This window comes from Lissotriton helveticus, chromosome 4_1, assembly GCF_964261635.1.
Source record: "Lissotriton helveticus chromosome 4_1, aLisHel1.1, whole genome shotgun sequence".
NCBI classification, from domain to species: domain Eukaryota; kingdom Metazoa; phylum Chordata; class Amphibia; order Caudata; family Salamandridae; genus Lissotriton; species Lissotriton helveticus.
This window is the reverse complement of record NC_136063.1, coordinates 1529577532-1529600480: the sequence shown is the minus strand read 5'-3', so window position 1 is coordinate 1529600480 and position 22949 is coordinate 1529577532. Positions and strand designations below refer to the sequence as shown.

Genomic DNA, 22949 nt, shown 5'->3' with positions numbered 1-22949 from the left:
GCATTGTAAATCCTTGGGTTTTTTTAGCAACCAGGACATTAAAATTCCAGTCAGTGGTGTATAAAACCGGCTATGGGGCAACTATGTGTGGGATGTAACACCCCCCACATTTTTTAATATTGAGCTGCAGGATATAGACTGAGGTAGCGTTCTATTCTAGAGAGATTGGATACTTTGGGTGAAGGCGAAGGATGTTGGGGCAAGGATAGGACTAGTACCCTGGTAAGCAGAAGAAAAGGACATCAGGGTTCAGCTGCCCCGGGACTGAGCAGCTTGAGGGGGCGGGGGGGGGCACTGAACCCAGATTGAGGTATTTCACAGTTCAGACAGGTGGCCCACTTTCTTTCTTGTACAAGGACCCATGAAACACTGGCTACAACACTGACAGATACCATGGAGAAAGACTCTTGAAAGTGAAGCCTTTTATTTTTTCCAAGTTTAATATTATAGCTGAACATTCTAACTTCTTTTTTAACTATTGAAGGTCTAGTGAAGGGAAAACACAGTGCACCTTTCTCAGGACAGCAGTGTGATCAGCAGATTGATGTGATGGGATCGCCTGGAGCCTGATGGAACCAGATCATTCCCACTGGCATAACAAAATGATTTCCCCCGCGGCAGAATGTGATTAAGGATCCCTGAGTCCCCCATATCTCACAGGTATTCATGGGCCTTGTGGTGAATGGGGCCCTCTGAAAAGTTTTAGGGGCCCACTGAAAAGGCCTGGTTACATTCCTGAGCATTCTTTTATAAGCTGTAACCAGTACAGAAATATGCAGAATTAAGGTGCTCCGAGACGCCACTCTCAAATTTAAATTACAAAGGAAAATTGGATTTTATCAATTTAAGGTTTAACACACAGTCACAACTAGAACAGATATGTTTTAATCAGCTTGTTTGGACTCCAATTGGTGGACATGCACAGGTCAGTTAATGTGGTATCAGTGGTCACCAATTGTACGCAATTGTATATTGGGGGTGTTTGCTCAACTCTGAAAGGAGGAGAGTAGCTCCTGCTTAGGTTCACTGATTTGATGCCCTGTAGTAAGTGGCAACCAACACTTGTGAAAGAGGCAAACACCCTAAAGCTGATGTAGGCTGATTGTGAGCCAGTTGAGGGCCTGGTGCTTGAATTGATAAGTTGTTTTTGGTTCTACTCCACAGCCATCATCATTGTAATGATTTGTGTAGTTGTACTAATAAACTAAAGGAGAGATTAACCCAGATTAATTCTGAATCTCATGGGAGGTTTGGAGGTAGAACGTGGTTACACTTAGCTCACTCACTTCTTTTGGACTTTTAACATTTGATCTTGAGGATTTTATTCTGCACAGCTTCACTATTTCAGTCTCTGCTTTCCCACCAGTTCTTGTAGATTTCTGGTATGTTAACCTACTCTTACTTACCTTCCTTACTCCTTTCACTCAGTTGTCCGAGATTACAGAAACACGGTTTTAACACTTCCAAATATGGTGTATCCAATTCTTGTACAAAGGTCAGTAGGATTGTCGCCTGGAGAGTTGGTTATTTAAATCCCCGTTCCATTTAGGAAGCTTTCTCCCACAGAAAACGTTGCCTGTGTGTAGAATGACAAATTCCCTCCATTTAATCACTGACATTGTTTCCAGTCTTACACTTTAAACTCACAAATCATTGGTGTGCGGGGTTTGCCTAATTAATTTGCTAGAAAAACTAAGACTAGAACACACATAAGTTCACATCCCTTTACCACTATCCAACCCTAAATCCGAAATTCACCCTTACCTCCTTTAGCACTACCCATCCATAAATCCTAAAATTAACCTTAGCCGCAATTTACCACTACCCTAACCTCTACATGCTCTGTATACACACAGAATCTATGGTTTGTATTATGGTGCCTGCTTGGAACTAGTTATGATGTAATCTAAGGTTTGTAGGCTAACTCCAGAAGCGACGAAAACTGGCCTTGCTGTGGCCCACCCAAATGCACCCTTGGCACACAGATAAAAATTCCTGGAGAGGGCCTGGTGGAGGGCCCCAAATGTATGTAAATAGTGATATTATACAGCTTCTGGATCAATACACTGAAATCAAATGAATATGCATAAGGTAATAAGGTATGTCCAATGTCATGTCACACAGTCTCAGAGAATCTAAAAGTGTTTTGAATAAGAAGAAGTTGTGCAATGCTTATGTGTAGATTTAGACTTACCGGTGGCAACATACAACTTTTTCACCACAGCCCTAAGAGTTTGACAGTGAAACACACAGTTTTCATTGATGCCAAGCCTGCTTCATCCAAACTGACTAATTTCCACAAAGCAGATAATGGAGACAACACCCTTCGGAATCCAATCTCTTGATCCTCTGAACTGAACGCCAAAAATACAAAATCTTCAAAGAAAAGTCCACCTTCTTTTGAGATCAACTTGACCGGCTAGGAATAGACCCAATGACCTATCAAACAATAAACGTCCTCCTTCCCCCAACATTCAATTAATAACTTCTCTAAGCACTGTGAAGAATTGTCAAAATTGTTTGCTGACAAAATCTTAAACCACCAAACTCTCCACCCTGCATCAAAGACGCCCACTGCAGAAAGTGCTCACCCATTGCTCGGCCGTCAATGAATGGATGCCCTCCCTCCAACGCAGCTTACCAGCCTCCACCCCTTGCAACTAAAATAATAATACAACCAGGTCTAAATTCAACTACCCCTCTGAAGAAGTACTAAAAATCCTCTCCAGCATGAAGCCGGCATCTCACATCTCAGACCTCTTCCCTGCTTAGATTGCGAAAAACCTCAGGCATGTCATCTCTTATTTGGACCAAAATCCTCTACTCCTCTCTATCAAGCGGCTCCATGCCAGTTCCCCTGAAACTCAGCCAAGTCACCCTCCTAAAATTTTTTTTAAAAATAGGCGTTAACCAGAATGAACCTAAAAAACTACAGACCTATAACCAACCTCCTCCTTGCTAAAAACAATGAAAAGTGTGTGCCTACTCGACTCAATGCCCACATCGAAAATTACAACCTGCTCGATACCTTCCAATCTGGGTTCAGGAAAGGTTGCTGTACAGAGACTAATATACTAAACAGACGACCTACACAGATCTTTGGACGACGGCAAGGCCAGCCGCCTAGACCTCTCGGTCGCCTTCGACACCGTCAATCATGACATTCTCCCAAACACCCTCACAGCGTGCAGACATCAATGGAACTGTCCTTCAATGGTTCACCCCTTGCACTGATCCTGAAGCACGCTAGAATAGCCTAGCATCTATATGCAGATGACACCAAACTCTACATGAAAAACTTAAAAGACATCCAACACTTAAATAACGCTCTCTTCACAGTTAAAAGCCTGACTAACCAGCAACCACGTCAAACTCAACCCAAACAAAACAGAACTCCTCCTCATTCATCCTAAAGGAAAATCCTATCCATTAGAAAGCTGGCTCGACAAACTTACAGAATTAATCTGCAAATTGGCCATCTCCAATTCAGCTGAAAACCCTCACAAACAGTCAAACCCTTCATACCCACTGAAGACCTAAAGACAGTGGTGCAATCCCTAGGCCTACCAAACCTGGGCTATGGCAACGTAATGGTTGTGGATGCCCCAAACTCTCACCTTGCCCCCTTGAAAGCTACTCTTCACACTGCTGCCAGACATATGGGGGAAAGGCTCTTTGACCACATCAATCCTACCCTCAAACAACTCAACTGGCTGCCAATCAAAGCAAGGGCCATAGTAAAAATGCCTCCATAACTCACAACGAGCTCCACACTGAAAGACCAATGTACCTCACAAAAAAAAACACATCAAAAGCTGGACAAAAGAGACCTCTATGAAGCTCTAACATTCTACTCTTGACGACCCCCCCCCCCACACACACACACACACACACACACACACACACACTAAATTTAACTCAGAGAGAATTATCGCAACCGCTCCTTTTCTGGGAATGCTCACAGCACTGTTGCAAACTGTGCAAATATTTGTGAAATCCCACACAAACATGACTGTGGTGGTTAACCACTGGTGGTTACCCAGACTAATAAACTCACATCGGAAATCATATTAGCTCACTTGGGTTACACTTAAAACTACTGTTCAAATCTTGTGGATTTTTTTAATTCATCTCTACAATCAGCACATGCAAATGTCCCAGATCTTAATTTTGTAAATTGTGATCTTCAATTTTACAGTTCGGATGTCACTTTTTGGAAGGGAGCCCTTCCTTTCGCAGGTCTATGGCCAATCAAGTGTGAATATTAATGACCCATTTACATAAAACAGAAAGAACAAGTTTGGTTGACAGTCAACCCAAATCTGCACATTTCACAATACTCATTTGCTTCCCTCATGTACATTTGGGAAACATGCCAAACCACTACACAGCTACTTTGATTCAACATTGAACACTGTATTTTAAGGCAGGTAGTAAGACAACCCGAGAGGGAAGTATTATTAACCACAGTCTTTCTACATTTCTGAACAAGATTAGAAAGCCTGATAATGAAGCCATATAACCTCACCTGTACCAAAGTGCCTAAATTATAAATGGTTAGAAAAAGCAATCAAGTGAACTGTCTGCATATACTACTTTAATACATTTTCAACATCTACTATAAAAAGTGGGGTAAAAAACATCTTGCAAGCAATGTGCAACTGCCTGACAAAAACGGAAAGGTGATATTTATTTTATTTTGATAGTTATATATAGTGCGAACATGCCCACCAAGGATATCAGAGCGCTTCACAGATTATGCAACACAAGGTAATAAGCATACAAAACAGAATAACCAAAACAACAAATTCAAAGTCAAAATTGTCCAGCATTCTCGTTAAGGCATAGCAAAACACATAAACAGAGAGAAAAAAAGCCCAGTCTAGTATTGTCCGACAGACTCATGAATTAGGTGGCTAGGCAAGAGTCAACGGTTATGGACCCAGAATCAGAGGAAGGTGATAGGCTAAGGCAGAAATGTTTTCATCAGGAGCACTTTGACTTTTTTTTTTTTTTAAGAAGACAGTGGACGGGTTCACCCCGACCTCAGGGGGAAGGGAGTTCCAGATCCTCAGAGCCATCCCTAAGAAGGCTTGGTTATAGGTGTTTTATTTTATTTTTTGAGGTTTAAGCAAGAGGGAGCTGGCGCTTCTGGAGGCTCTAGAACCACAGGAGGGTTCCAGTTTCTGTGCAAGGTACAACCGCGTCTTGAAGTGGATGGCTTTGCGACATGCGATTTTTAGCTGTATCCGAGCTTCATATGGCAGCCAATTCAGTTCCCGCAAGTCCAGGGAGATTTGGTGGTATTTTTTTTGCCAGTTAAGAGCCTCGCAGCGGAGCTGGGGGTAGCCCTAAGAGAAGCCGTCCTCACTCTGGTCAGGCCACAAAGTCCTACCATAGTCCAGTCTTGAGATCACTAATGCTCGACCTGCAACCTTTAGGTCATGAGCAGTGAGGAAGGGTTTGAGCTTCCTAAGTAAGCTGATTTGGAAGTTCGCTTCTTTGGTGAGGGAACTGATGTGCTTCTGCATGTTCAAGCTTTTGTCTAGAATTATGCCCAGAGATGATGCAGAGTCTACAAGCTGCGGTCTGCAGTTAAGGGCAGTCAGCCGATTCAACCATTGCTCCATGATGAGGGATGTGTTGGGGTTGCCACTTCCAGCATAGTTTCAGACATGAACCACTCCAAATGTGTGGGAGGGCTAGTACCTGATGGAAAGTAACACTATGGGAAATAACTGAAAAGAGGAGAATGGATCTGTATTAACACTCTATATTTGCTAGACTGAAACTGGACCATGGTCAATGTTTCCTTTTTAGTTTTTTTCCGTATTCCAGAAAACGGCGTATGTACCTGTTCTTTTTAGGTCGAGGCTGGACAGCACAGTCGGTGATCTGCGAGGCATACTGTATTCAGGTAGGGACTTGAAGCTTCGCCACTCTCCGCCCATATTTTTCATTGGCTTACATGTCTTATTTAACAGTTGACAGACAAATCACACTGGCATTTTAGACAACTAGTTGTGCACGGACGTGCTCCTTGTACAAGGGCAGAATACAATCACTTACAGTGAAATTAGCCAATAGCTAATGTGGGCTAAACTACTGACACTATGCGTGTGTAAAAAAAATGTTAATGACAATAACATAGCAATATATGAATACGGCCGTCCGAAAGGCACAATAAGTATTTAATACCTAAAATGTTATTAAAGTGAAAATGCCTTTGCTAATTCCAGATCTAAAAAAAGTGTGTAGTAATAGTTAACGTCCCCACATTCTGCACAACTGAACAAGACATAAGTTAAGAAATGAATCTGTGTGCTAGAAAGGGAATACAACTGTCAGTGACTTTACTGCTAAGTGGCATTGACACCATCTGGAAAACTACTCCTCTGGGAACACTATATTATTGTCAATTAAGAACGCCCAAAGAGTACATTTTACGCAGTTTAGATTTCAGCGAATACAAATTAAATCTGTTGATCCCAATTTTAAAGTCTCATGTAGAAAGCACATGCGCTGTTTCTTTGAGTCATTTTTGTTTTTACTGTTAGTGGGCTTGGAGCCCTCTCATTACCTACAACTAGTGGGTTTCAAAACTGTTTGATTGTTTGCTTCCTGCTGGTCAGCCCTGTGGTTAGCACTTTCCTCTTATTGCATGTGCATCTCCTCTAGTTTCAAGTTTATTTTTATTATGCATAGTTACTAAAAACCATTACAGTGTGATGAACTGTCAAGATAAAAAGTCATTGTTATTCACCAGTAAGACCATTTTTGAGCACGATGAAATGCAATGCGTTACTTACATAGAAGTATAAAAAATACTAATAAAACCAATCAATGTGTGCCATTGATATACTAGAGTAAAATAAAGAGACCTAAAAATGAACAAAACAGTACTACATGGCTGTAATGCAATGAATATAGCCTACAGTGTGCATTGTTTGTGTATCTCAACAGAGCCAGGCAACAGCAGAAAGTACGTAAATATTAGGAGGAATCTCCCAATGGTTGTAAGGCAAAGTAGAAATTGTCCCATCTTAGGGAACTCTTAGGTTATAGCAATTAAATTTAGAGAAACAGTGTCCGGGTAGGCGGGTCAAGTTATTCTTTCTACGCCTAATCCTGAAGTTGTTGGTGCACTCTTGTGGTATTATTCATGTTTTGTTCCACCAGTGTGAAAAATATGACCACTCTGCAATTCAGTTTTATGGCCCCCGGATCAAAACATACAAGCACTGGTTGCCTCCTAGTGCAAGTTTCTATCTCCTAGAGGGGCGGTCTATAGCAGCCGTTTCCTCTCATGCTGCAGTGCTGTGCATGTGCAAATTAGATGAAAAATGTCTCCTGGGCCTGTGTCGCACAAACTACAAGTGCTTAGTGAGGATGCCCTCTATGGTGGAAGGCTCTTGGCGCACGGAAGAATGCCCAGAGAAATTTTAGAAACTTTAGAAATTTTATTTTGAGTTTCATGGTAACCTTGATTGAAATATTTTTTGAGCTGCAAATGATTTGTAAGAATTCAGGGTTATCCTCTAGAGCATGGCCCAAGTACTTGTGTCCTTCCACTGCGCGCACTTTTGGGAGCTTTTTTTTTTTTAGACATTGTATCCATTTTAGCTTGCTCGTCTGCTCTCTCCCACCCTCCTGTTGTCTGTCCCCTTGTTTATTTAGCTTTCACCACTGTATGTCGGCCACATCCTTAGTGGGGGTTTTTTCAAACAATTCCAAATTTGTCCGAGTTGGTGTTTAATGTGTGACTGAGAGGGGACCCTGCACATTTGTGATTGTTTACTCTATGCTCAAGCACACGTTATAACATTCGGTGAACTACTTTCCTGTTCTACACAGTCGCATTCCGTTTCCTTTGAGATAAAAAACCAGCGAGAGCTGCGCAAGCGCAGCCTTCGCTAGGTGAAACTTAAAAAATGGGCTTCCAATACTGAAGCTGGACTTTTGTAGGTTCGCCAACATGAAAGGTCACTGATCTGCAGATAAGGAGACCAGCATTGGTCTGTGTTTCGTTATGTGAAGAGCTGTGTCTTATGAAGCAGGGGTACCCCATTCAAGTCCCAGCGGCACCGCAGTGGTGCAAATTAGTTATGCGGTCAAGTTTAAAAAAAAAAGTTTAATCCAGTCCACACCCTTAACGTTAAAAGTGAAAGTAGTATGGGAAGCACATTTTCTTATCTAAAACTAAACCGACCTTGCATGCGAGGGCTTGTTTATGTACATTTAGTTCACCTGGAGCAGTGCTGCCTTCCAGTTCTTTTGTAATACAGCATTAAACAATATTTTCGACTGCATCTTAATCACAACCGAAGTTGTATTGCCCTCGAACAATGCTGCCTTTTAATTCTCATGTTACACAGTTTTAAACAATAGTTGAGACTGCAGAAACACTCAATGCATGCAAGTTAAACAGGAAAAGTTTACCCTTCACCTATTTTAGCCAACAGATGTCCATACAGTGACCAAAAGGGCAACATTTTAAAGCCGCTTTGAATTTACCTCTCTTCAACCTCTGACAAAGCCTTTCATTTGTTGTTTTAGGTAGCTTAAAACAATATTTGCAATTGCATCTCAACCACAAGCCACGTTTTATTAGCCTTGAACAATGCTGCCTTTTAATTATTTTGGTAGACAGCTTTAAACAATAGTTGAGACTGCAAACAAATAGGATGTGTGCAAGGCACACAAGAAAATGTTACCCTTCATTTATTTGAGCTTTGGGTATCCAAATAGCGACCGAGAGGGCAACATTTACATTAAGCTTTAAATTTACCTCAATTCCACCTCGAACAATGCTGCCTTTCTTTTTTTTAAGTTAGACAGCTTTAAACAATATTTGCAACTGCACCTCTCCCACAACTAAAGATTTATTTTCAACATTACTATGTCAAAAAAAGAGCTTCAAGGGCACACTTTTGCTGTACATTTAAAAACAAATAGCTTTCATTCTTAGCTCAAGCACACGTTATCAAACATTCCGTTTCCTTTGAAATAAGTAAATGTGCTACCCATCTCCCTTCACTTGCAATGTTACTGGGGAAATTTAATTCATCTTTTTTTACAGGTGCACGGTAATTAGTTTGCATTATAAATCGCAACCATTTCCACTGATTTAAAATATTTTACAAATTAAAATCTTTTCCACTAAACATGATGTGTATTTACCATTACACTACTCATTAGCCACCTTACTTATTCCTACCACTACCCATCCCTTTCTCTATATTAAGCACCCTTCAAACCCCCATAAAAAACTGCGATGCTCACTATACCTAAATACTTTTTTTTAAGACAGCAGTTGTTCGTATTGCTACCTGCCTTCCATATTTTAATTCAGAGCCCATACCCATCGCGTATACATTAATAAATAAAAAAAGGATTGCTGACTCACCGGTCTCTGTTTTCCTGTCGGGCGAGCCCTTTGCTGTCTTTGCATAATCGCGCTTGGAGAGCGCCGGGACCTGGTTGCTTGTTCCCCCTGCCGCCGCTATTTACAACAAGCGGCCGCAGAGAGGGGGGGGGGGGACTACAAGCCCCACAATTCCTGCTGGTTCCTCCCCGCCCACCCACGCCGACTTCCGCGCCTGGAGGCGCTAAAACACCGCGGCTCCCTCCGCGTCGCGGGACACGCGCGGGCGGCGCCGGGCGAAGCCCGGGCCAAGGGCGGGCCCGTTTAAGCCCGTTCAAGACCGGGTAAGGACGGGACGGGCTACTCCTCTTTCATCCGTCCCAGTTAATAAAGGTCAGTCTTCTATACTTCTGTTTCACTGCAACTAGTCTGCCCCATTAAGGAGCTTCACTAACAGACCCCTTATAAACAAACATGGCAACTGTATTATCTGAAGCCCCAAATCCTAGGAAATCAACCGGGGGTTCATTATTAGGCACTCTGGATAATTTTCTAGTTAGGGTATCGTCAGCCTTGGCCAATGATATCGAACTGACCGAGCAGAGACTTTCCTTGGACACCCCATTTGACAAAAGATCTTCATTGGGAAGCCTGGCGAAGGCAAGATTACGTATTTTCCACTTACCTAATTCTCAGGATATACTGCCTCCGTCGGGAGTTGTAGAGCGAAGTGATACATCACAGCTGGTTGTTATTCATGATACCAGTTCAAACTCCCCCACCGGGATGGTTGCCCATAATGCCGCAAAGGCCATACCCTCCCCTAATATTAAAACCCGCTCTGCCTCCAATGCAAAATCATCTCTTCCCCACCGAGATGTGGGTGTGGTTGCTAAAAGGAAGCGCACTGGGGCACAAACCACTCAAGGAGGCAAAAAAGCCAAAACTGGCAAAATGGACTTGACCAACGTAGTCCCAGCTCTAAGACCTTCATCTAGTCCATCCCATCTATCAACGACTGCTATAGAAGAGCATAATGGACTAAAAAACGCCCTGGGGGAGAAGTCCAACCTGATATGGGCCAATTGTTCTGGAAGAAACTGGAAAGTACGTTTAAAAAATTCTGTACTCCAATTACCACCCGACTGGATTCAATTGAAAATAGACTAGTCTGTCTTGAACTTTCACTTGCATCACTCCAGAAACAAGTGGGTCAGAGGGCCAATGACTCCACTCTTAGGCAGACCAAAATTCCAGCCTCAAGGCCAACTGACCTCAACACGGCTGTTGCACCAAAAATTCGTACTGCTGCCATGCAAAGATCCCCTGCCTTAACTTCTGTTGATGCCCCAGTTCCCAGTTTGCCACCAGGTGCAAATACTGCTACAAGGGACAAATCCCCCCAAATAGCTGCCGACATGACTGTACCAAGATCCCAACATCCTCCCTTGGTACAGAATACTGTTTTGCTACCTAATATTGATCTTCCACCACAATCAGCGCCTTATGTGGTGGTTTTGGCGGGGGTCCCCGCCCTGGTACATGGAAAAAGGGAAACCTATGCAGAACTCAAAAACAAGTGCACCTTCTGGCTCAACCAGAAACGACCACTCCCAACAAATATTACAGCAGAAATTCTGTTTGTTCAGAGAGTGAATTGGATTGGTAAGAGCACCAAAACCACGGTGGGGGATTGTGTTATTATTAATTTTAGAGACCGGAGGTGCGTCGAATTTATCTGTAACTGGCCCAAAAACACGTTGCTGCCTGGAATTCTCACATTACCTCTGTCCCACTTCTATGAACCCCGGTACTCAACTCCAAGACACTTATTCCCACAGGTTGAACTGCCGAATATGTGCCCTCTTGGGAATATCATGCTCTTTAATAGATTTGATGCCTTCTCGGGCCTGGGGGACTGCGACTGACGCCCTGCGCCCCAAACGTCAGTACAGACCAGTACACCTTTAAACTTTGGGGGACTTGTGGAAAAGGGACCTAGACAGGACTTTGCCCAGCCACTATTTGATGTTAGACTGTAGCTGATGGGTGCAGAAGATCTTATTTACCTGCCATCCCCTAGTGATGAAATCTCCCTGGATAGGGATTCATCCCTAAGAGGACCAACATTAATTTTACCAACAGCCCATATTACTGTCCTTACCTCTACTCCACCCAATATAGTAAGAAAAGGGCCTACAAATGCCCCTGCTGATTCATCTAACTTGGCTAATTGTGGTAATCGGCTACCGAGAATTCATAATCAAAATTCAATTTTAAAAATTCTAACCTGAAACATAGCAGGTCTCGCCACCAACCAGGATAACCCTGATTGGTGTGCTTTTGTAGACCTCTACGGGATATGTATATTCCAGGAAACATGGGCTCTCAACCCCATACATAGATTGGGATATGTAACGTTTATGGTGCCAGCTTTGAAAGGACCTAGAGGGAGACCCTCGGGAGGATTATGTATTTGGATAGGCGTTCATCTTGGGTTTTCTGTAAAAAGGATAGACACCAATAGCCCTGATATAACCTGTATTATATTATCACATACCAAAACACCCAAACTGGCACTTATTAATATCTACTCGAGGCCAGTTGGACAGGGGGGCACTTCCAAAACCCTAGAGTCTTAGTCCTCTCTCTTGCACTCCTTCCCGGGAGACGTTGAGTTAATGATTGGTGGTGACTTCAACTGTCATTACGAACCTCTTAATGGAGTTCATCACATCCCAACAGAGGAGGATGAAATATGGTCAATCCCCCAACCAAATATGTACCCAGTTAAACAGTGGTCACCCTTGGTACTTCAGCTAACCTCCATAACCTATTCCTTTTCTATTAGAGCATGCAATGGGCGTTTTATGGGGGGACATCCCAGGGCAACCAACCTACACTGGAAGGGATTATACTTCCGTAATCGATTATTTCATGGATAGTATGCCCCTATGGCCTAGGATTCTCAATTTCCAAATCCCTAGTCATATGGAAAGCGACCACAATCCCCTGTTAATTGAGATTAATTATGATCTGATAACTGAGGCCAATGAAATCTATGAAAATAGTGACCTCAGAATAATTCAGGGTGGGAGGAGAATCAGATGGGCTAATATGAAGAAATCCACTGAAGATTTGGGTAAACTGTACCCGAGTATAATCCCCCTCCTAGAAAGGGCAAATCTAATCTCGTCCCCCCCCAATTGATATCAGTGAACAAAGGTCTTTGTCAGGGTTGCACGAGGAACTAACTACCTTACTGGCAAGCTCCTTCTACAAAACAACCCTTATTAAATCTAAGCCTTTTGTCACCAAACACCCCTGGTTCAATGGGGGGTGCAAAGAGATGAAGCAGGGGCGACTTATGGCATTGAAACAAGGCTCCCAGGCCGCCGTGACTGAAGCCAAGCGCACCTATAAATTAATGATTTTTAATGCAAAAAAAGAGTGGGAAGAAGAACGTTGGTACGCCATCAGATCTGCACTCGAGGCCAAAGATACTCGGTCCTTCTGGAACCTAGTTCATACAGGGAAACCAGAAGGTAGGACCTCAATTGATCCAAATATACCCGAAGAATCATGGTCCCTAAAAAAAAAAAAAAAAAAATATTTTGCAAGGGAAAGGTCCTCCTATCCTGCGGGATATGGCTCAGTTTTACAAGCCCTCCCGTACCCTTCGCTCAGATCATCTTAATCTGTTGCAAGTTGCAAGGGTTAGGAAGGCAAGAACCGGTGGCAGAAGATTTTCCATAAATGTGGCTACACTGTGGAATTCTCTCCCCTTGCATCTGCGCCTGGAAACGAGCACTTTGCGGTTTCGCAAACTTTTAAAAACCCATTTGTTTCCTGCCTAAATGTTTGTGCTTCTTGCTTTGGTGTTCTCTCTGGATGAGCGCGGGGATGCCCAAGGGTAACCAGGCGCGTTATAAAACTCGATAATAATATATTTTAAAGAGTTATATTCTACTCCCTCAACATTAAATAGTCTAGTCCCTACTGTTTTGACGGAGATGGACCCTAACTGCCCCACACCACTTTTTACCTTGGACGAGGTTTTAATTGCAGTGAACTCCCTGCAATCGAATAAAGCCCCCGGGTTAGATAGGATCCCAGGCGACCTCTTCAAAAGAAGAACCAGTTGTTTGGGCTCCCTATCTTTTATTACTTTATAATGCAATTTTGCAGGGCCTACCTCTGCCAGCCACATGGTTGGGGGCGGAGATAATTCCCATTTTTAAGAAGGGCTCTCCGTTAGAACCATCAAATTACAGGCCTATTAGCCTTATTGATGTCAGTCAGAAAATCTACACGAGACTACTTTTACAACGCTTACAGGACTGGGTAAGAGACAATAATATACTGACTCCCCTCCAGGCAGGCTTTAGGGCCAAAACATCTACTATTGATCAACTTTTCCGGCTCCAAGTCCTTTATTGGAAGCACGTCGTTCTGGACCGGGGAAGTTTATATCTAACGTTTGTGGACCTAAAGTCAGCATTCGATATGGTGGATCGTAACCAACTCTGGGCAATTTTATCATCAATGGGGGTGCCAGCCTGTGTCACCAATTTAAACACCTACACGATGGCACCTTTGCCAGAGTGCGTTTTGGGAAGTATGGTCAGCTAACAGGGCCCTTTCCGGTTGAGAAAGGGGTTAGGCAGGGCTGCGTCCTTGCCCCTACCCTCTTCTCCCTTTTTCTTAATGGGCTCATTGAAGACCTACTATCAACTAAAGATATCGATTCCCCAAAACTAGCCTCGCTGAGGTTTCCTGCATTAATGTTTGCAGATGATACTCTGCTTCTCTCAAAATCCCCTATGGGTATGCAGAGGGTTTTAAACCAGTTCAATAAATTCTGCAAACATAGAAATTTAGTAGTTAACATTGACAAGACTAAGTATATGGTATTTAATGCCAATACGATCAATTGCCCTCACACAATGATGGAAGGTAGACCGTTAGAAAGAGTCCCAACATTTGACTACTTAGGGTTGACTCAACTGACAAAATGGGGTGGGGAGCACAAATGGCCAAGGCAAACTTAAAATTAGGACAGACAACTGGGGGAATTTTAAAAGTCCAAAAAAATTGTGTGAATAAAATCATGAGTGCCCCACTGGAAATCTTCAAAGTTCAAGCAAGATCTTCCTCCCTTAACGGGGCGGAACTTGGAGGACATGTTCCTTCCACCGACCTAACTATTACAGAAAACAACTTAATTAGGCAAACTTTAACCTTGCCCAGAAGTACCCCCTAGTCCCACTTAGGCTAGACCTGAATATTAGACCTATAGCCGAAGCTATTGCCTCACGCCCCCTTCTTTATTGGAGGAGGCTGTGGAGCACCCCCGAGCTGGAAAGCTACAGAAGGGAATTGAAGGTGGTTCTAGCCTTACCAGGAGCAGGTAGAATTCCATGGCCAAGTTTCATAAGACAGTCTCTAGTCCAAATTGGTTATGAAAATCTCTGGCTAAATCCTGAGGTCACTTCTCTAACTATTTCAAAGAAAACACTGTCTGGCGCTGTGAAGGACTTTAGTCTTGGAAGGACCATTAGCTCAGTATCATCAACGAGTCTGACTGGTGCCTTCCTGAGCCATAAGTCCACATACAGCTTTGAACAAGAAATAGATGTAATTCAACCCACTTTGGCGAAGAAGCTGTACTTACAGTTTAGATTTGGAAAGCTGCCCCTTTATTCTATGGCAGATAGGTGGACCCAGTTCATTTATGCCCCGGCTGTAGAACCGAAAATGAAACCACTTTGCATGTTACTCTCTTCTGCCCAGCCTACTTACATATACGAAAAAAGTGGATAATACAATTATGTAATAATATGGGTATAAGGGACTACCAAGTCTTCTTTAGGATCTTGAAGTCTGACACGAATCCCTTGATAGTGTCTGCTATAACTAAATTTCTGTTCTCTATGTGGTCTATTCGAAGGAAATTACTTAATTAATAGGGCACTTTATGTTCTTATCCGATGAGACGTGTGAACTATTTGGGATCAACAAATGCTGTCTTAATTTTTTTAAACAATATAATTTTAAAAATATTTAAATTTTTTAACGGTTTTAACAATTTGCCTTCTCCCCTCTGACTGCATATAATGAATATTAATTTTTATATTCAAAAATGAACTGCGGAATGATGAAAATTTATATTTTATGTACTTTTATGGTTAAAACTAACCGAAATAAAGTTTATTGAATGAATGAAAAAATAAAAAAGGAATGTCCGTTTCAAAGCAATTTAGTATAAAACTATAAACATACTGAACAAACAGTGCTGTATATATAGCACAACTAAAATAAACTAAATCAATAGCTCTCGCAGAGGCGAGACCTATTGGCTTTGCCAATGCTCGTTTGACTTGATATCCCGACTTCACTGTTCACAAGTCAAAACTGAGCATGAAAACCTGTGAAAGTCGGTGCTTTATTTTCGGAATACAGTTTCGAAAGCGCAGCATGTTCGCTTTAGTTAGCGCGTCTATCATTTCACTGAAGTAATATAGAAATTATTCGGCCAAAAGCAATAAATAGAAAAAAAATGCATTTAAACAAGTGCATAATCGTCAAACTGAACATATAACAGGAGGCGCAAAGATAGCATAGACCAAACATGCCCACATCCCTACTTCCCTTATAAGAAATGTCAAACGTGAATCTGTCACTTCCTGTTGTAGGCACATGCACCGTAACAGACCTCACAGTCAGGAAGAATAAATCCCGGAGCAACAAGGCATGTGTCAAGATGCGACCATGCTGCCAAGAACTCGGAAGCTTCAGACAGTCGAACGTGTGTTTCAAACCATAGATGACTGTAATATGTGGCCGGTGGGATACAGTTTAAATAAGAAATGCCGATTCGGGGCTCGGTGGCAGCACATCGAAAACTGCACCGATGGCAAAAACGAGAACCGATTCAAAACACAGTTCACATGATTCCTGTAAGACGACAGAGCACTGTGCTGGTGCGGAGCAGGGAGGTCAGCGGTTGGTTGTGATGCACGATCCTCAACGCAGAATCACGATCATACAGAGATATTTTAGCAATTGGGGTACTCGTGCCAGCCGGCCGGTTCAGTGGGCGTAAGGGCGATTTAGGAATAAGCCACTGACAGTAGGGTAAAGGAAAGTATAGGCGTCTGAACCCGGGTGATGAAGCAGCAGGATCGCTGCAGTGCGCACTGTCCCTTCTGACAGTGCCAGGCCCAGACTTGCTTTGGCAGCACCCAGGGGCGACGACAGGATAGCACATCCCATTCCCACCTGGGGAGCGGGAGGTGCCCCCCACCAGGCATATGATAACAAAATGGCGGCTGCGGGACATAGTCCCATTGACACCCCGGAGAGGAGGTGGGTAAAGGCAGCTCGTGTGTGCATAGACCAGAGAGCGTCTCATATCCATCAGAACAAATATGTTCTCAGCATTTCCCCCGGCCTTACCTGTGAATTTTAGGTCGATGGGCGGGTCCAGCACTAGGACCTGTTCATGTTTCCCCCCCATGGCTTTGGGGGGGTTGCGGGGGTCCCGGCGGAGACGGAGGGGCGGCGCTGTAGAAGCTCGCAGTAACTGCGGCGCTGTCAGCGGGCGCGGGCTCCTCTTTCTCCCCTCCGGGTCCCTGCTCGCCCCTCCGCTCGCAAACTGATTCAACACAGCATAGACAGGCGCTGCGCGTGCACACACAGCCCTTCACGCGAGACGTGCTGCGACGTCATCCTTCCCGAGCCCTTCAGGCGCGCACACGAGACGCACGGTGAGAACGAGCACGTCAACGTCCCTATCGTCCAAGATTTTAATCAGTGGGCGAGGCTAAACGGGAAGAGAAAGCTGAACAGGTGACGTCATAACATCATCATTTGTAAATAGTCGTTGTCTGATTTCAGAAGAGGAACCAATATCCCAGCGGTCGTACACCATATAACTTTCTTTTTCTACAAACAACCTATTCCGAAATGTTTTACTGAGTCACTTATGATAGACATTATTTTCATTAGTGTCACCAACTTATTCATGATGCCAGTTTGTATTTGTTTCACAGGGCAGTGTTGCATTAAACATTTCATTTGAATTAATTCTGTTTTTCTGCAATAGGTTCCTATTTTGGTCGAAGCTGTCGTGAGATATATTTTGTCTTACCAAGTGCATAGAGGATCTTGGAGCCCACTGATTACTTACCATTGGTTGCCTTTTTTGTCAGTTGTCACTCTCATTTGCCTGCTTCTAATTGGTGCCACAGCTTGTCAATCTTGTGTTTCTCGATACCATGGAGCATTGCCACTTTACCATTGCTTTGATTGGCTGGCAGTTCTGGTTCCCCCGCTCCGATTTTCAGGCACTAATTTCAATTGTGTGATTCAGTCAATGCAAATTCATGCATTTTCAAAATGTTGCCCATTAAAAAAAAATCAGCTGTTTTATATAGAGTAACACCTTCCATGAACACCAGATTATGTTACTCAACGTCAGAATTTTTTTTCAGGCAGTAAACATTATGTATTATGACAGAAGTTGAAAATAAGCATTTTTCCCACACACATAAACTCCAGTTATAACAGGATAATTTCTTGAAAATATTTGCTCACCCATAACTTCTGGCTAGTTTTAGTACAAATTTCATTACAAGACCAAAGGCTGCCCGTTATACATACCCTTTTTTTGCCACTTCCGCCAGCAGCACCTTTAAATAACTTTTTCAAACAAGAACAATCCAGAATGAAAAATTTTCTAGCTAACGTAACGGAAAGTTTCAATTCTATTAAGGACTAGGAGGCGAGGATTATGCAGTCCTTTCTTCTCTTTATTATAATCAGCAATTCAAAGAAAAAACAATAACCACATATTCATCGAACCACAACTCCCATGAGCACATGGGGCACAGTGTCCATAGTAACTGTCATCCAATCATGGAGCCGTCCGCTGTATAATTAACCATGACGTCCTATCCTCTTCCTCTTCTTCTCTGTGAGGAAGAAACCCCAGGAACGTTCTTTAATCCTTCTGGTCTTGTCCTAAACCAAACAAGAACACCGTTATCCAGCTCTTCTTACAAAAAGGAGGGCAAGAAAAGCAGTACACAGTCTGTACGAGATTCAGCATAGCATGACAACATGAACATTCCAAAATCCAAACGTGAATACAAGCAATATCATGTTACAACTCAATTCAGTGCATCAACATAGCATTGAAGAAAATCGTAAAATTAATACTTACTGAAATACGAAGGTGTACGGGTGGGTCGAGACCAGCAAGTCTCGGGAGGGATAATCCTCGCCTCCTAGTCCTTAATAGAATTGAAACTTTCCGTTACGTTAGCTAGGAAATTTTTCATTCTATGTCAGGACGGAGGCGAGGATTATGCAGTTTCAAAGCTTATCCACTACAAGTTCTGCCGCACCATAGATGGGCTTGAAGTAAAACTGTTTGAACGTGGACTCAAAGGACCAATCCGCTGCTGCCATGATGTCCTCTAACCTACCGCCCATCTGAATGGCCTTAGACGCCATTGCTCCTCTCGCGGAATGAGCTCCAAATCTCGTCACGTCTATCCCCGCTTCGGTCATGATCCAACGGACCCACCTAGCGATGGACGGAGCCGAAACCGCTTTAAAAGGCTTCTGCAGTGCGATGAGAAGCTGCCGCTCCCCAGGAGGACGGCAGTCCGCTGTCATATCCACGTACGCCTTGAGGCAACGCACTACACACCACCTCGGCTGATCCGGAAACGCCGGGTATGACACCGATCTGATACTAGTCTTGGTCCTTCTAGCGACCGTGAAAGTCACTCCCTCCGGAGTGAACATACGTGCCGTGATATCCAGTGCCCGCACGTCGGAGACGCGTTTGCACGAAACTAGACACAGCAAAATCGCCAGTTTAGACAACAGCTCCTTCCTGTTCAGATACTGGTTGTCACGCCAGGAGCAAAGGAACCGGAGTATGATATTGACATCCCAGAGATTTTGATATCTGGGTTCCGGGGGTTTGGAAAGTCTGACACCCTTCATGAGTTTGCAAACCCAAGGATGTTGCCCCGCCGGTTTGCCATCGATGTGGGAATGTCCCGCTGAAATGGCGGATCTGAAAGAGTTGACTGATCGATAGGCCAAACCCGATTGGGCTAGTTCAGCCAGAAAATTTAGAATGTGGGTAACGTCGGCCCCCACGGGATCGGCGTGTCTTCCCAGACACCAACGACGCCATCGTTGCCAAGCCGATCGGTACCTCTTGACGGTACCTGGGGCCCAGGCGCTGCAGATGAGTTCCTTAGCGCCCGCCGAAAGGCGTCCGTCCTGCCAGCGTCCCCTGAAATCCTCCACGCCATGAGGTGTAAGGTTTCCTGCAGCACCAGCGGGTGCCCATCTCCCAGGGGTCCCGACAGTAACGAAGGGAACAAGGGCAGCCGAATCGGACGATCCCACGACAGTTCGAGCAGTGGGGGAAACCAGGTCTGAGCCCGCCAGAAGGGGGTCACTAGGACCAGCGATGCTTGTTGTCGGCGAACTTGCGCCGCTACTCGAGGAATCATGAGAAAGGGTGGGAAGGCGTAAGCCTGTTCCAGCGACCAATTCTGTAAGAATGCATCGACCGCCATCGCTTCCGGGTCCGGTCTCCAGCTCACGAACCTCGGGAGTTGACGGTTGAGCCGGGAAGCAAACAGGTCCACTGAGAACGGTCCCCAAGAGTCCATCAGAGCCTGGAAGACCGCAGGATGCAGTCGCCAGTCGCTGAAATCCTGGAAGTTCCTGGAATGCCAGTCCGCGATCGAGTTCTGTGTGCCCGGGAGATATTCCGCCGACACCGAAATTCGCTTCTCTAGGCAATAGTGCCAGAAGTCCTTCGCCAGGTTTGCCAGCGCCCTGGACCGAGGCCCACCCAGGCGATTGATATACTGCACCGCCGATACGTTGTCCATTCGTAGCAGGATGCAACACGACACCTGGTTCTGAGTCAAAGTCTTCACCGTAAAGGAGCCCGCTAGAAGCTCCAGGCAGTTGATGTGAAGCTGCAGCTCCTCCTCCGACCAACGGCCCCCCATCGTGATGTCGCCGCAACGGGCTCCCCAGCCTGCTCTGCTGGCATCCGATTCTATGATCAGGTCCCGGCTGTATCCGAAGATCGCTCTCCCGTTCCACGCACTCATGTGTTCTATCCACCATCGCAACTCCGTCCTCGTCTCCTCCGTGAGGAAGATGAGCTCGGAGTAGGTGAGTCCCTTCCGGAGGTGCTGCGCCTTCAGACGCTGAAGGGCCCTGTAGTGCAACGGGCCCGGAAAAATCGTTTGAATCGAGGATGAAAGAAGACCCACGATTCGAGCCAGTTGCCGAAGGGAGATTCTGTCCCTCCGCAGAGTCTGGGAGAGTTCCTTGCGAATCTTGTTCACCTTCTGCTGCGGGAGGCTGAGACAAGCCGACTCCGAATCTATGAGGAATCCCAGAAAAGTCATCTGCCTCCTCGGAAGAAGCTCGGACTTCTGAGCGTTCACTACAAACCCCAGATCCTGGAGCAGGGCAATAGTCATGGTCAAGTTGGAACGAAGTCGGTCCGGCGACTGATCCATGATCAGGATGTCGTTGAGGTAGATGATCATCCGCACACCCCTCACTCGTAGTGTCTCCACCACCGGTCGTAGGAGCTTCGTAAAGCACCATGGGGCCGACGAGAGACCGAAGGGGAGTGCTTGAAATTCGAAGACTTCCCCGTTCCATAGGAACTGCAGGAAGCGCCTGTGAGGCGGGAAGATCGGCACCGTGAGGTAGGCGTCCTTCAAGTCCAGGCGAACCATCCAATCCCCCTGTAGGAGAATATCGCGTAGCAGATGGATTTCCTCCATCTTGAAATGGCGGTATACTAGCCATTCGTTGAACTCCCGTAAGTTGATAACCGGGCGGAACCCCTTGTCCTTTTTTTGGACTAGGAAAATGTTGCTCAAGAACCCCGCAGGGTGAAGGTGTGTTCTGCGAATCGCACCTTTCCTGAGAAGTTCTGATACCTCGTTTTCGATAAGAAGTCTGTCCTCTGCAGAGAAAACCAAGGGGCGAGGGCGAACCCTCTGACGAGGAGCGCCGTAGAACTCTATTCGGAAGCCCCTGACCGTCTGGAGCACCCAAAGGTCTGAGGAGATTTTGCACCAGTTGTGGAGATGATCCCGTAACCTCCCCCCCAGAACGGATGGGGAAAAAAGGGTAACACTCACCGGATGGGCCTCCCGGTGCATTGGCGCCGCCGTGATAGCCTCTGCCGCGCCCTTTGCCGGCGCCTCGACTAGGGTAGAAGATCCCCTGACGGCCGTCGTTCCAGCCGTTGTTACGGCGCTGCTGGTTTTTGTTGTTAGGGCCTTGCTGGAATTGGCGGCCGGAGGAGCGACCCCGTCCTCTTCCGGCCCCTGCAAAAACCCGTCCGGGAAAGATCTTCTTGATGGACGACTGTGCTCTGTCCAAAGCAGAGAAGGTTGTGACGAATTTATTTAATTCCTTAATAAAAGGTTCTCCAAATAGCTTGCCTTGTGCAATAGGCCCCGCCTCCCAGGTGGCCAGATCTCCAAGTTTAGGATCAATCTTGATGAGGAGAGATCTCCTTCGCTCTGCCGCCAACGCGCAGTTTGCGTTACCCAGGAAGCATAGGGCCCTCTGTGCCCAACCTGCCACGACCTCCGTGGACATTGCTGTCCCCGACTCCTTGGCCCTCTCGGCTAACTGGATAATCTGGGTCACGGGGCCCACAACGTCCAGGAGCTTATCCTGGCAGCTGCGCCAGGAGCGATCTATGCCCCTCCTAGGGTCCTTCATAAACTTAGCGAAGAACGCATAGAGCTTTTCGTCGATGTCTGGTGTGGCCGCCACTCTGCCCTCCAGCTTTGGGCGAGGGCACTCACCCCGCATGCGGGTTCCAACCTCTTTCTCTAGAGGTTGGCGCACTTTACCAGCCACGTACGCTGCTACTTTGGGGTCCGGGAGCCATTCCGACGATCTTGGGTGGTAGATCTTTGTCGGGTCAAACATATCTGGGTCTTGTCATCCCCTTCGACCGACCCCGAAGAATGAGACGCCGGGCGCCAGGGACGCCCCGAATACCCATCCTCATCGTCCGAGGAGGCATCATCATCAGTAACACCCTCTCCCTCCAAGGAGAAACCATCCTCCTGGTCAGAGTCCGGGGCGACCTCGTCGCCATCGTCTCCGAGGTAGAATCCCTCCCGGCAGGGTAAATTTTTAAGCGTTCGCGCACTCTTGCGGAAGGAGTCCCTCAAACGATCGAATTCCTCCAAGTGCCCCGCGTGACGCTTCGCTGACCTTTTCCTGCCACCCTGCGCACCTCTGGTTCCGCGGTCCGCAGGTACCGCGCCACCAAACACCCCGGGGATGCTTTGGGTGAGGGCATCCACTCTCTCCCGCAAAGGTGCCAGAACGGAGTCCAGTGCCTGCGAAAGCGCGCGACCAACCGCCGGTGGCAGGGGTGGGGTGCAGCCTATTTCCGCCGCCTCCTGAATGGGGGGGTCTGACTGCTCAGCAGTCTGCATTGTATGAGGGCGTGAGCACTAATCACCTTATAAATATGTCCAAAAAGGTAGCC

At 45.5% G+C, this 22949-nt stretch overlaps 1 protein-coding gene across 1 annotated transcript in view; it reads right to left on the bottom strand.

Annotated features, from left to right (window-relative positions):
- VAPA (VAMP associated protein A) overlaps positions 1 to 17147 on the bottom strand; it is a 283543-nt gene extending 266396 nt beyond the window's left edge. The window contains exon 1 of the mRNA XM_078688148.1: positions 16823 to 17147. Coding sequence (XP_078544274.1) covers positions 16823 to 16883 — 61 coding nt within the window. The 5' untranslated portion in view covers positions 16884 to 17147. The remainder of the gene's footprint in view (positions 1 to 16822) is intronic.
- Between the last annotated feature and the right edge of the window lie 5802 nt (positions 17148 to 22949).